General features: G+C 43.8%; 1 protein-coding gene across 2 annotated transcripts in view; it reads left to right on the top strand.

Annotated features, from left to right (window-relative positions):
- The window catches only part of C8b (complement C8 beta chain), a 37,116-nt gene extending 23,852 nt beyond the window's left edge, over positions 1 to 13,264 (top strand). For both annotated transcript variants that reach the window (XM_051188013.1, XM_051188014.1), the window contains 5 exons: positions 767 to 895; positions 2,235 to 2,398; positions 9,286 to 9,439; positions 10,685 to 10,753; positions 12,910 to 13,264. In XM_051188013.1, coding sequence (XP_051043970.1) covers positions 767 to 895; positions 2,235 to 2,398; positions 9,286 to 9,439; positions 10,685 to 10,753; positions 12,910 to 13,061 — 668 coding nt within the window. In that variant the 3' untranslated portion in view covers positions 13,062 to 13,264. The remainder of the gene's footprint in view (positions 1 to 766; positions 896 to 2,234; positions 2,399 to 9,285; positions 9,440 to 10,684; positions 10,754 to 12,909) is intronic.

Genomic DNA, 13,264 nt, shown 5'->3' on the forward strand with positions numbered 1-13,264 from the left:
TAACAAAGATCAAAGAAATGTAGCCCAGGGCAGGCAGGGGGTGACACTGCCTCTTGGCCACTGGAACAGTCACTAGGCACCTGTGATGGCTAGTGTTATGTTAACTTGACACAAGCTACAGTCATCTGAGAGGAGGGAACATCATTTAAGGAAATGCTGCCATAAGACCCACCTGTAAGGCATTTTCTTAATTAGTTGATCAATGGGGGGAGGGCCCAGCCCATTGTAGGTGGAGCCAGCCCTTAGCTGGTGGTCCTGGGTTCTATAAGAAAGCTGGCTGAGCAAGCCATGGGGAGAAAGCCAGTAAGCAGCACTCCTTTGTGGCCTCTGCATCAGTTCCCTCCTCAAGGTTCCTGTCCTCCTTGACTTCCTATCCTGACTTCTTTTGATGGTTAACTATGGTGTGAATGTGTAAGCTAAATAAACCCTTTCCTTCCCAACTTGCTTTTGATCATGATGTCTCATCACAGTAACAGTAACCCTAAGAGAGTACCTGATAAGGAGTCTGCTTTTTAGAGGATGACCTCTTTGAAGGCTGCAAATATCCTCAGAGACTGAAGAGGAAGAGGCCAAAATGAGAACTTGGGACTGATCTCTGTGGGGTCTCTGCCCTGCCCCCTATACTTCTTGTCTTCTGACTGAGGGCATGTTTATTTGAACCAAGGACCCTATGACATGAGGAAGGATTAGGATTAGAGTCAATCATAGGAAAAGGGACAGAGTGAATGACCTAGTAGATCATGGGCATGTTTCCTTCTCCCTTCAGATTACACTCTTGACGATGTTTCTGACTGTGTTGGAAAACATGTCCAAGTTGGTGGTGCCATCTCTAAAGTCTACCTCAATTTGGGTGTGTCAGGAGAGAAATGCAATGCTATTCTGAATGAAATCAAAGGTGAGACAGACTTATGTGACTTCTGCACTCAGAACATTTCTCTGCACTCAGAGCACCATTGGTTTCAAGTGTTCTTTAAGAATGGAATACTCCAAAGCTTTTCAATAGAAATAGTAATCAGCCTATTAAAATCTACCTACTTCTTCTAGTATAATGAAATCACCAAAATGAATGAGGCTGAACTCCCATTTTCATCTGAGCTTGTAGGGTAGGTAAAAGGCAAAAGGCCCATACCAAGGACTGACACCTTAAGGCCAAGTTTCCAGAACTGTGAATTATAACCAAGTATGAGTTCTACAGCATCATAGTGTGAATAGCATCATTCTGCTCTAGAAGAGGCTGAGAGTGATCCTGGCTAGAAATAGAATGCTGGGGGCCAAGCCAAGGTGGCAGAGGCTGGGCTTCACCTGAGAATAAGCATGCCAGAGAGATTAGGAAATCTGCCATATCACCAGCCATATGGCAGAGGCCACATGACAGGAAAAGCCAGGCTTGAGTTGGAGGTAAATCCAGCCTGGGTAGAGAGCCAGGATCTATGAGCAGATCCCTGTATGCAGTATGGGCAGTTGGGAAGCTAGCATATGTAGAGTAGGAATGAGGGTGGGTGGCAGTTTTCTGAACCTAGCTCTCCTGCTTTCTCCCAGTTGTCTTTGTTCTGCACTGCCTGCCATGTGATGAATCCCGCAGTGGGAGCAGTACACAGAAAAGCACAAACACAGGAATTAGCTGCTAGCCTAGAGCAGCCACTTACACTTGAGATTGAGTTGCTGATATTGTTGATTATATGTCCCTTGTGGTGGGGCAAGATGCATTAAACTCTTTTAAGGAGGTTTGTAGCTTAGTGCCTATACAGGTTCCTGAACAGAACATTGCCAACACCTACAAAGACTCACTAATTATAATGCCTCTCTTCCTGTCTGCCCACCTACTTAACAATCTATTATCTGTCTTATATCTATCTGTCATCTATTTATCTATATGTCTATTTACCTTTCATCTTTCTGTGTATCTATCATCTAGGTACAATTCTCTTTGCCTATTTATCATCGATAATCGATTTCTTTCTATCTCCCATATACTAATTCAATCACTGGCATTTGCATTTTTCAAGATGAATCTTCCATCCTTGTTCTCATTTGTACCATGCATGATTGGGTAAGTTTCCAGTTGCTCTGGGCACTATCACTTCTTTATGGTTAGGAACACATCTTCTCTTCCCATGTCTCTCAGACAAGCTCACTAACAATCATGGCATCCCAACTGTTTGTTTAGCCGAAGTAAATTCCAAGACATGAAAGTAGATCCCTTGATTGCATGCCACTCTTCCTGTCCATTCCAGACAGAAACAAGAGGAGCACCATGGTAGAAGACTTGGTAGTTCTTGTGCGAGGAGGGACAAGTGAGTACATCACCACCTTGGCATACAGAGAGCTGCCAACAGCCGAGCTGATGCGGGAATGGGGAGATGCAGTGCAGTATGACCCAGCAATCATCAAAATCAAGGTATGTGCAACCACTATACCCACTCCACCTCCGGGTGGAACATGGGTTCTGAGAATCTACTGTGAACTGTGTATGAAATGTGGAGATCATCAAGGCATAGGCCTCAGCCTTGAGTTGCTTGCATTGTAATAGAAAATGGATGTGAAATGAACAGGTTAGAGCACAGCACTCCATGCCATGTACAGATTCCAAACTCCTCACTTGGTCCCCAAGTTACTAAGGAAATTAGCATCATCAATGCTGTAAGAAGATACCAGAGGAACACAAAAGACACAACAAGGTAAAAGAAGTACCTAGGAAGGACAGCAAGTCAACAGCATGCATACCCATCTCCTAGGATTGGGCAAGATGTGATGATGATAACTAATTCATTTGAAGCACCTACTGAGTTCACAGTGTTCTGCTGGGGCAATAGGAATGTTGTCTAGAGTAATGCTTTCATGTCTTCATGTCAAATGTGTTTGCCTTCTTTTGTGATAACGCAAGGGTCAGGAAGGTTATTCCAATCTGTGGCTGTTCAAGAATCTCTTCAATATTGACAAGAGAATCTGTCTTCTTTCCTCCCCCTTATGGGCTGGGGAAATAGAAAAATAATGATTCTTGCCTCCTGACTCCTACACAAGAATAATCCTGCAACTGTAAATAAACTAAAGAGATGCTTGTTAAAGCAGGACTGTCACACATATCAGCAATGGTAGGTCCTTGCCTGTGGGGACATCTGCATGGTACCCATAGCATGCCTTACATCACTCTATTCTTGTTGATGCCTGTATTGTCATTTATGGGCCATTTTCACCCTGAGAGTTCTCTTTGCAGTCAAGAGGGTAACTGGGAGACTGGACCTAGTTGAGGGAGTCTGCAGTCCTGACCCTGACGATTTTCCAACAGGACCTGTATTTGTGTGTCAAATACCTAGCTCCACAGAATAAGGCTGTCATTCAATTCTCCCTTCTGTATTTAGTCACTAGTGACACTCACAGCAAATCACTAACAATCACGAGAGAGATCCAGCTAGCATGGGTTGCAGGAAGCTTCAGAGGAATTCAAGATTGACTGATGCCATGGTGATACTGGGTGACATCACAGCCAGATGTGAGAGAGAACAAGGAGTTCAGATGAAACTGAATTTGTGTTCTGTACTATGATACCCTATCTGATATTTGTTAAAACTGAGATCTAGGAAGGATGGCTTGGTTACCCAGTGAGGCCAAATGTGCCTGTCTGGGCTAGGGACTAATGAGGTCAAACTGGTTCTATCAAGTGGGGCATGATGGAGGAGAGTGCTGTAAGTAGCACAGCAGGAGAGATGCAGAAGTGCAGAAGGCTTCTAGGCACCTCTGTGCACCTGTCACCTGCTCTGCAAACACATGTTATCCACCCCCTGCTCCATGCACTCTCTCTGGCCTCAGAAGCCGCAGGCTGCCTTCACATTGTCTCAGAATAAGGCCTCTTGACAAAGGAAGCTTTCCAGGAGGAGTGATGGCTGATTTCAGGACAGCAGAGTCCCTTGGATAAACAATTCCTATGCTACTGCCTGGGTATAATAAATTGCCCTTTGAGAAGACCTGAGATGAGATTTCTGCAGATGCAAGGTATGCAAGCAAGAACTAGCTCATGTTATTTGCTGGTAAACACAGACAGGGAGAGGTGGCACCTTGTTAAAAAGAAGAGTTAGAGATGGCAATAGATAAATAAAGAGATTTTTTTTTAGAACAAAAAAGATGGAAATTATGTTCAAGCTGCAGAAAATGAGCACATGTCTATAAAATAGAAAACTGGAAGTAAATTTGAGAATGCATTTGCTTTGTGACAACAATAAAATTCAAGAAAATGAGGAATTTATGAAATAAAAATAGAAGCTGAGCTGTTTAGACACTAATCAGATGAAAAGGAAGTAGCTGGATGTGGGGAACCAAGAGCTCAATGGCAGAATTAAAACCCACATTGGAAACTATAAAGAAGAGAATTGACACTGCAGAAAATTGAGTCAGTGATGTGGAAGGTACTATAAAAATGCTCTTATAATGCAGAAACAAAAGACAAAGAGATTAAAACAGTGATGTAAAAGAAATATGATGGATAGAATGCAGAAGAAAAAATCTAAGACACAAAGACCCCCTCCTGAACAAGAGACAAGATTAAATGTGCACATACATTCATCAGGCACATAGTGGAGAACCTGGCCTGCACAGACAACACAGGATGAGCACAGTATTAAAACCTAAGCAGAAGTACTGAACACAAAACAAAACAATACTGCAACACTCCACGCTAACATGTTTTGCTATTAGGAACAAATGTATCCCCAGGAGTAAAACTCAAACGCCAAAACCATTCCAACATGCAGTGTACTAGAGACCATGGTCTTTAAAGGAACAGCTTGCAACCTGGTGAGATGTTCCTCAGTGGGTGGACTCCAAAGGCATTTTGAGACAAAATAAAAAAGGGTTGTCATATTTAGCTGATGAAGTTACTGAGTATCCAGCCTTAAACTTCAGATAAAGAAGGAATTGTTCTCCTGGGATAAACATCTCTTGTGTATTGCACAGAACATACTTATTCTTCAACTATTCCTTATCTGATTTTTGAATAGAACTGGGTGTCTTGTGTTTAACTGGAAATCCTAATCATTGGTCTGGCATCTGCATATGTTTTTGCACCAGTCAAGGTATCGAGGTGGTAGAGTTAAACTAAAGCTGATGATGACATTGCATTGCCTAGGGTAGAAGGAGAAAATGTGAATGGTGATCACACAGAGGTCATACTGCACAGAAACAACCACACATCAGCATCTTAGTTCAATATGAATTAACTTCCCAATTATTCATGCCCAAGAAGCATTGGGAAGAGTGCTCCGCCCAGTATGGACATTCACTCAGATGCAGCTGATAATGGCTCTGAAGATTGCCAGAAGTTTTAAGTTACTTCACTCTGTGCTCCTACTCACCTGTCAGTGATCAGAGCAAGTCACTCTAAAGGCCTGCTTCTGAGAACCTGCAGGCCTACTGTGTGCCAACATTTCTCTGAAGACTCTAACCCTACCATATAAAAACCTGCCTCTGAGGACCTACAGCTCTACTATATGCAAACTTTCCTCAAAAGAGATGTAGCCCTACCCTGTGCAAGTCTGATTTTGAGAAGCTACAACTCTACATATTCCTCTACTGAGATGCAGCTCTACTATGTGCAAATCGTTCTTTGGAGGATCTTCAGTCCTATCAAATATAAACCTGCTTTTAAGAGGCTGTATCCAAATAGAGAGCTGAAATCTTTGATAAATAGTACTAATGCTTTCAAGAAACAAATTCACTCAAAAGTGCAATGTGTTAATACTATTCAAGTAACACCATTTCAACTAGGGGCTCAAAAGATAGCTCACTGTACAATCATGAAAACCTGAGTTCAGTCCCAAGAATCCTTATTTTAAAAAACCAATGTGTTGTGGGCTATGTTTAAACATGAGTGCTGAGAAAGCAGAGACAGGCAGACTGCTGGGCTCATTGGCCAGTGAGCTCCAGGTCAGTAAGAGTATCTCAAAACAACATCAGGTGCACAGCCTGTGAACATCATCACCCAAGGGTGACCCATGGTATTCTTGTGCACCAACATGAACACATGCATGACAGGTGGATGCTCATGTGCATGGGTACACACACACACACCACAAAAAAATGTTAGTGTAGGCAGATAGTTAACCAGTAATGATAATAATGATTTACCACAAATAAGGTGCTTATTATGTGAAGAATGACATAATTAATAAGAAGGATATAATCTCTAGGAAAATGAACACCCATCAGTTGGCTAATAAATATCCAAACATTTAATGTCTCCTGATAAAATAACATAACAGTATTATTTTTACCTATCAAATTGACAGGGATTTAAAATATGTAATACTGAAAGCATTGCGAGTACTGAAGGGGCAATACAATTTGACTCTAGTCTAGGAAGACATTTTTAGACCAGCATCTCCATATTATTAAAAATGTTGATGGTCTTTGATCCAATTTTAATTTTTATAAGTATGCATAAATACTAATTGGCTTTGGTTACTTGGAGTAGCATTAGCTAGAAAGGCAAAGGTTTCAATTAGAGGCTAACAAACAAGAGAGGCTGAATAAATAACCAGTCCATCTATGTGTCCTGAAGCTGTGGAAAATCGTTTTATCAACACAAGCTGAGTCACACAGGGAGAGCCTCATATAACCAGGCGTTGTGGCTCATACCTTTAATCCTAGCACTCGGTAGGCAGAAGGAGGCAGATCTCTGTGAGTTCGAGGCCAGCCTGGTCTACAGAGCTAATTCCAGGACAGGCTCCAAAACAATACAGAGAAACCCTGCCTCCAAAAAAAAAAAAAAAAAAAAAAAAAAAAAAAATTGCACTTATGCGACAATTTGGTGTGATTATCTAATTATCCATAGGTCTAAAAATATATACTGAGTACCAGGCAACAAAACACAATTATTAACAGTCCAAGCCCACTCTTGGTGTCAGTCTACTTAGCTGTTCTGTGCCCCAGCTTTTTCAGCTGTCACAGGAGGACACACAAGACTACTCCATTCTCAGACCGCTGTGACGGCCTAGGGATGTGTATGTAGCTCAGCTCCTTGTGGTTACAAGCTGTGGTGACAATTATTAGACATGGTTAAGAACAACAGGATGCAGTGCAAAGATCCGCATGGACCATAATAGACATCTCCAGCATCACCTCTAAACGGTTTGATAAATAACATTTTCCAAAGGGCAAGTGTGTTAAAGACCCAAGTGATGAGTATCAAAGGGAGAGGCCCGGAAGAAAGAGGTAGAGGGAACGAGGGGAAGGTGAGGATGGAGATAGGAAAGCAGACAGTAAGCAAATAATGGGCACAGCCACATTGACCTAAATGTAAAGGGCTGCCCTGACATTGTGGTTTCTGCACAAAAGCAAACTGCCACCGCCTGCAGAGTTTAGAGAGCACATGGGTGAGACTAGTGATGGAAATGCCTGAGTCGCTCATGTCAACAGTCAACCTAAACTAGGAGGGCAAGCACAGGCTTTGAACTCCAATCTTGGCGGTACCAGGATTGTCATCTTGGTGTTCTTGTTTGTTTGTTTTTAAAGAGTTGTGGGACCACCTGGAGCTTCCCCTCACCCAACAACTGTGCTAATCATGGTTGCCTTGTGAGGACTGGCCCTTTTCTGAAGCCCGTCAGCTCCACAGGTGCAGTGTATGTGGAAAGTTTATTCAGGCTTGGCTGCCAGCTAGTGCTGTGTCTTGGTAGGGAAACACCACAGTGGTTAAAGTGGGCCTTTCAAGGGTCTCAGAGCAAAAGCCAAAAGCTGACTGTTGAGGACCTTATCAGTGGTATAAAGCAGGCTCCCTCCTTCACCCTCCCCCATGTGTGACCAGCAGGCTGGTCTCTCTGAAAACAGCCTCTGGATCAATTCATTGACCACGGACTGGTGAGACAATGGGACCTCCAAGGGGCCTTGCTTTGCCCACTGGAGCGAAGGTCAGCGTCAGATGCATTAAGAAATGGAAGCAATTTTCTTCCCACTGGAGGCTTCTATTAGGCATGATTGCCTGCATTTAGACAGACCCTAAACTCTCCAGGGCTGAATTAGGACAGGATCACACTCAAAATCTGGAGAGGAACCAGGCGCCGGAGCTGCATCCCTAACCAAGAGGCACAGAACAGTGCAAAACAGCAGTTTGGCCCTAGTCCTCCTCACCCATGAAGTCACATGCATTAACTAAAAACGCACGTATACAGTGACCAGCACCTGTGGTGTCCACTGGTACTTTTCTAACCTCTGCCCCCTCTCCTGTGCCTTCCACCACTGCCTCACTCAGACACATTTCAGCAAACCATCTTCTTTACCCTTAATCTGAGGCTGTGCCTCAGGAAGAGAGAGTGGCACCAAGCCTCCCTCTACCCTGCTAACTGTCAAATCAGAGGAGAGATGGAGACTTCTTGTGGAAAGGTTTAAGGGTTATAAAGGAATGTTTAGAAAGCAGAATGTTAATGAATGAGTAGCTCAGAGGCCTCTGAGGGAAGGGTTGTGTGCCTTGGACTAAGGCTTCCTGGAGTGAGCTTTTGGATTATATGAGTGATTCCCATAGACCTGGAAGGGAATGATGCAGGGACAACACCAAAAAGCTGTCAAATCACCTTCCAGGCACGCCAAGACAGATGAGCCCCTTCACTCCCCGTACTTCTTGGCTGGTTTGGTTCTTACTCTATGAAACCATACAGGGCAGATGCTCCTTGATGCACTGTGGGGTTGTGTCCAGATAAACCTATCATGAATTGAAAACATCAAGCCTGAAATTCGTTTGACACACCTGACCTGCAGAACTCTGGTTGGCAGCACTGTAGCCTGGGAGCTTGGGGCTTCTCATGGTCCAGAGGCTAAATAACTTGGGCAGATCTCCTGACACTGGCTGCTGTGCAATACTCCCAATGGAGCCTATCACTAGCCTGGGAAGTTTATAGTACACTTCAGCTAAATAGGAGCCACTTTCTTGCCTTCCTAAGGTTGAGAGATCTTACATGGAACCCATTTAAGTCAGAGACAGTCTGTAAGCCTCTGGTGTACACTAGCGTCTGACTATGACTTCGGAAGTCTCTGGGAATAGAGATTCTCACATTGCAGTTATTATACATGCATGCCCAGCCCTTAGTAGGTATTCCTTATTAATTGATTTAAACTTGAAGGAATAAACTTGTATCTCGCAGGTGGGGAAGGCAGAGAAAACAGGAATCTAGCTGCATGCTGTAGGACCTGTCCTGTCCCATAAGGGCTTCCTGCATTTTCAATGTACTGCCCTCCCTGTCCTTTCCCTGTAGCTAGCTTTGCTTTAGCCTCTGGTTGATGTGTATTTTGTCTCATCTGTCCCAGGCTGAGCCCCTGTATGAGCTTGTGACAGCCACAGACTTTGCCTATTCCAGCACAGTGAAACAGAACATAAAGAAGGCTCTAGAGGAATTCCAGATGGAAGTCAGCTCCTGCCACTGTGCTCCTTGCCAAGGCAATGGAGTCCCTGTCCTGAAAGGTATACCTTATAGAGCACTGGGTACTTTGTAGAAGGCATCATTTGCAGAGAGGCTGATTCTGAGGCAACCATTTGCTCACTTTTACTTCCTAAGGGGTCAGAATGGTGGCAGCAAGGAGATTCTGCTCTGGCTGCCAGGGCTGTACTCTAGCCTCAGGGACATCATGGGTGATAGTACCATTTAGTTGAAACTTGGAGCTGGGAGTATGTGATCTACCGTTAGACCACGTATTGATTTAATCAAACTCTGGACGAAGAAGAGAGCCTGGGCTGATCCAAAGAAATCCTTTACGAATGTCCTTGCCAATATGAGGTGAAATGATTTGAAGGTGGCATCATAGACAGACTAAAAGAACTTGATACTAAATTTTTTGGGGGGGCAGTCATGTCCACAATCCTTATAGTGGATGGGACAAACAAGGAAGAGTGAAGGTGTAGTCTCAGGCTTGTTATGATGGGCTGTCAATATTGAGGAAGAGTCCATTCCAGAACCCTAACCAGGGTAACAGGAGCCTTTGATTGCTCCCCAACTCAGGGTGCCAGCCAGAGTCAGGCAGGGCCCATGTCAACAGAGAAAGCCCAAAGGTTTATAAGAGAAAACATGTTTGAAGGAAGGATGATTACAGGCCAAGAGCAGCCCTGAAGGATATGGGTGGAGTTTCTCAGACAGGGCAGCTGAGAAACAAGGTGTGGCCTGCGGCTTCCTTCATCAGCGTAAGGCCCCCTCCATGATGGTCATTTCACAGGAAGTGAGATCCACTCAGAATCTGAGCCTAGGATTACTCTAGTCTTTCTCACCTTACAAAGTGAGAACTAGAAGTTGGTGTCCACTGGCTTGTAGAATAGAGGCAAGGGGTAAAACAGGCAATGTCCTGAGGAGACATTCTTCATGAGCAGGACACTCCAAAGGGGCATATTCTAAGACTGACATTAAGAGGCACTCCCAAAGGCTCAGAATTTGCTAATGCGGCATCTGATGCTGAAAGCTTATAAATACAAGTCAAAGGTCAGCTAAGGAGCAATTTTCTCAATAGTACCATATAATCCTCTTGATGGCAATGGACACCCTTCATGAGGACCCCACCCCCACCCCTGCACTCCAGAAAGGAGCCGGTCTTGGCACTTACCTGCATGTTTCTTCCATCCCACCCACTCTTTGATTCACATAACTATCTGGTGGAAATTCAGTTGCTTGGAGCTGAGCTCCTGAGTCCTGGCATCACTCTCTCTCCCTGTTTTCCTCAGGGTCACGCTGTGACTGCATTTGCCCTGCTGGTTTCCAAGGCATAGCCTGTGAGGTCAGCAATCGGAAAGGTAATGAGACTTCCAAAGTTGCTTGGGTAAACAGACTCTAGGAAAATGTAGAGAAAGTCTAAAAAGAACAAGAGTAGGGTGGGGTGTAGACTAAAGACTGCCATTGTGGTGTCCTGCCTGGCTCCTTCAGGATTTTACTGTTTGCACTGTGGACAATGTGCCATGGTGTAGGACTGCTAATGTGTGACATTCCCAAGCCCTCTTGGGTTGTTGTGGAAAGCATAAAGTTGTATCGTTCAACTTTCAAAATCCAGGGTTTGTGTATATATTTTTCCTCTATAGAAACTCCTATAATGTGACCCATCCCTCAGTGGAAATAGTCAGCTCCTGCTGTAGATGCCCATAAGATTTTGAAAACATGTACACATAGCCCTTTTCACATTGTATCCCCTCCCCTCCTTCTGTAAGTAATGCCATATCCCATTGACTTTTGTACCCCCATGACTCAAGAACAGTTATCTCTCAGTGACAGGAAGATAGATAGATAGATAGAGAGAGAGAGAGAGAGAGAGAGAGAGAGAGAGAGAGAGAGGGAGGGAGAGTGAGAATGATAAATAGGTAGCCCAATCAATTTCTCTTCCAACTCTCAAATTCTTTGCCCATTCTGTCATCTAAAAATTATCAAGCTCACACTCCTCTCCCACTTGTATTCCTTCCCACAACTTTTTGATGATACCCTTATATCACAACAAACAAAGCATTACACATCCTCTGTGCACTTTTCTGTGTACTGGCCACTTTGGCTGGGGTGCTGAACTCAACTTGAGTTCAGATTTCATCACCATCATTTAATAACTCTGACTTGAACACTCACCCGATCTCTTTGCATCTTTGAAAGGGACATGATCCTACTTACTGCCTCACAGAGCTGACTTAAGTTTATAACGATTCTTGGAAACAATCCCTTGAAGTCAGTACTGGTGAAATCTCCATTATATAGATAGAGAAGATGAAGACCAGTGGATCATCATTCACAGTGAGAGCGAGAACCCAGATCTATGTTAGCAGGTGTGATTGAAGACACAGCCTTTGAACATGTCCTTCTGCCTCAAAGTTGGCTTTGCTTTCTCTCCCCCTGCATCTCAACAAGGTCTCAAAGAGTGACCTTCTCAGAATGTAGGGTCATATGGCCACAGTGTTTCTGTTTGGAAAAGACCTCAGAAACCATCCACTATAGCATTTTTATGATACACATAAATATTATGAGGAAGAACCTAGTTATTCACCAGTTGCATCTGTGACCAAAGCCAATCTTTAAGTAGACAATAAGCACCAATGATAGTCACCTTATTTAAAGCATACTATGTTCACAGTAGTTAATATAGCTCCCATACATGAGAAACTATCCAGCATCTTACAACTGTGAAGTGTCTAATCTGGAAACTATCCATCCACCTATCTCCCTCCTACACTCACATCTGCCCATCCATCTACCTGTCCATGCCTCTGTCCACCCACCCACCCATTCACCATCTACCAACCTATCTATCCATCAATATGTTTACCCATCCATCCACCTGCCCACTCACCCATCTATTAACATAGTTATGTATTCATTCACTCATCCATTCTCCCACCACTGGTACATGCATCTATGCATCTATGCACCTCCTTATCTATCCATCCACCCACCCAACCACCTACCTATCCATCCTCCTATTATCCAATACTTATTTGCAGAAGGCCTTCTGTATGCCAGCCAAGGTGTTGTGATTCATTGAGGCCAAATTTGGTATACTCCCTGTCATCACAAAGATTGTGATGCAACAAGAAAGAATAATGCCATTTGAATTGTCCACAAACACATTTAAAATTTCTGTGCAATCACTACTACAAATGCTCTGAGAGCTTAAAGTGGTGAAGACAAAGGATCCTGGGCTTCTGTGAAGAAATTCATGTTTACTGAGATCTGAAGGGCCAATAGGATTGATAATGTCAATGGGAAAGGACCATTGTTTTCTTTGCTCTTTCTTACCATTGGGTATTTGCACATCTTACAGTTATTCCTTTCCCAGGGTACTCACTGTTTAAAGGGAAGAGATGGTAAAGTCAGATTCCAAAAGCCTGTTGGCTAATTCACCCAACCTTACCCCACCTCCCAGAACAAGAGAACTTAATAATGGCCAATTTATACTCATCATCCTTCTTTCTTATAGATGTCCCCATTGATGGGAAGTGGAGTTGCTGGTCTGACTGGTCTGCCTGCTCTGGAGGACATAAAACAAGACAAAGGCAGTGTAACAATCCACTCCCTCAGAAAGGAGGCAGATCCTGTTCAGGCCCTGCTTCAGAAACAGTCAACTGTTAGAGGAGAGAACAGACCCAGCGGGTGGTCCAGCACAAGTTCTGGACCTTACACACTCAGCCAAGCTTACCATATACCAGCTCCCACCCAGGGCTGCCACAACAAAAGGCAATGCCACTCTGCCCTTTAAAGAGTTTAGTTTGCTCAATGCATGTTAATTTGAATAAATAGAGGGTTGAGCAAAACCCTAAGTCCTTGGAAGGTAA

Source organism: Phodopus roborovskii, unplaced genomic scaffold (genome assembly GCF_943737965.1).
Source record: "Phodopus roborovskii unplaced genomic scaffold, PHOROB, whole genome shotgun sequence".
Classification (NCBI taxonomy): Eukaryota; Metazoa; Chordata; class Mammalia; order Rodentia; family Cricetidae; genus Phodopus; species Phodopus roborovskii.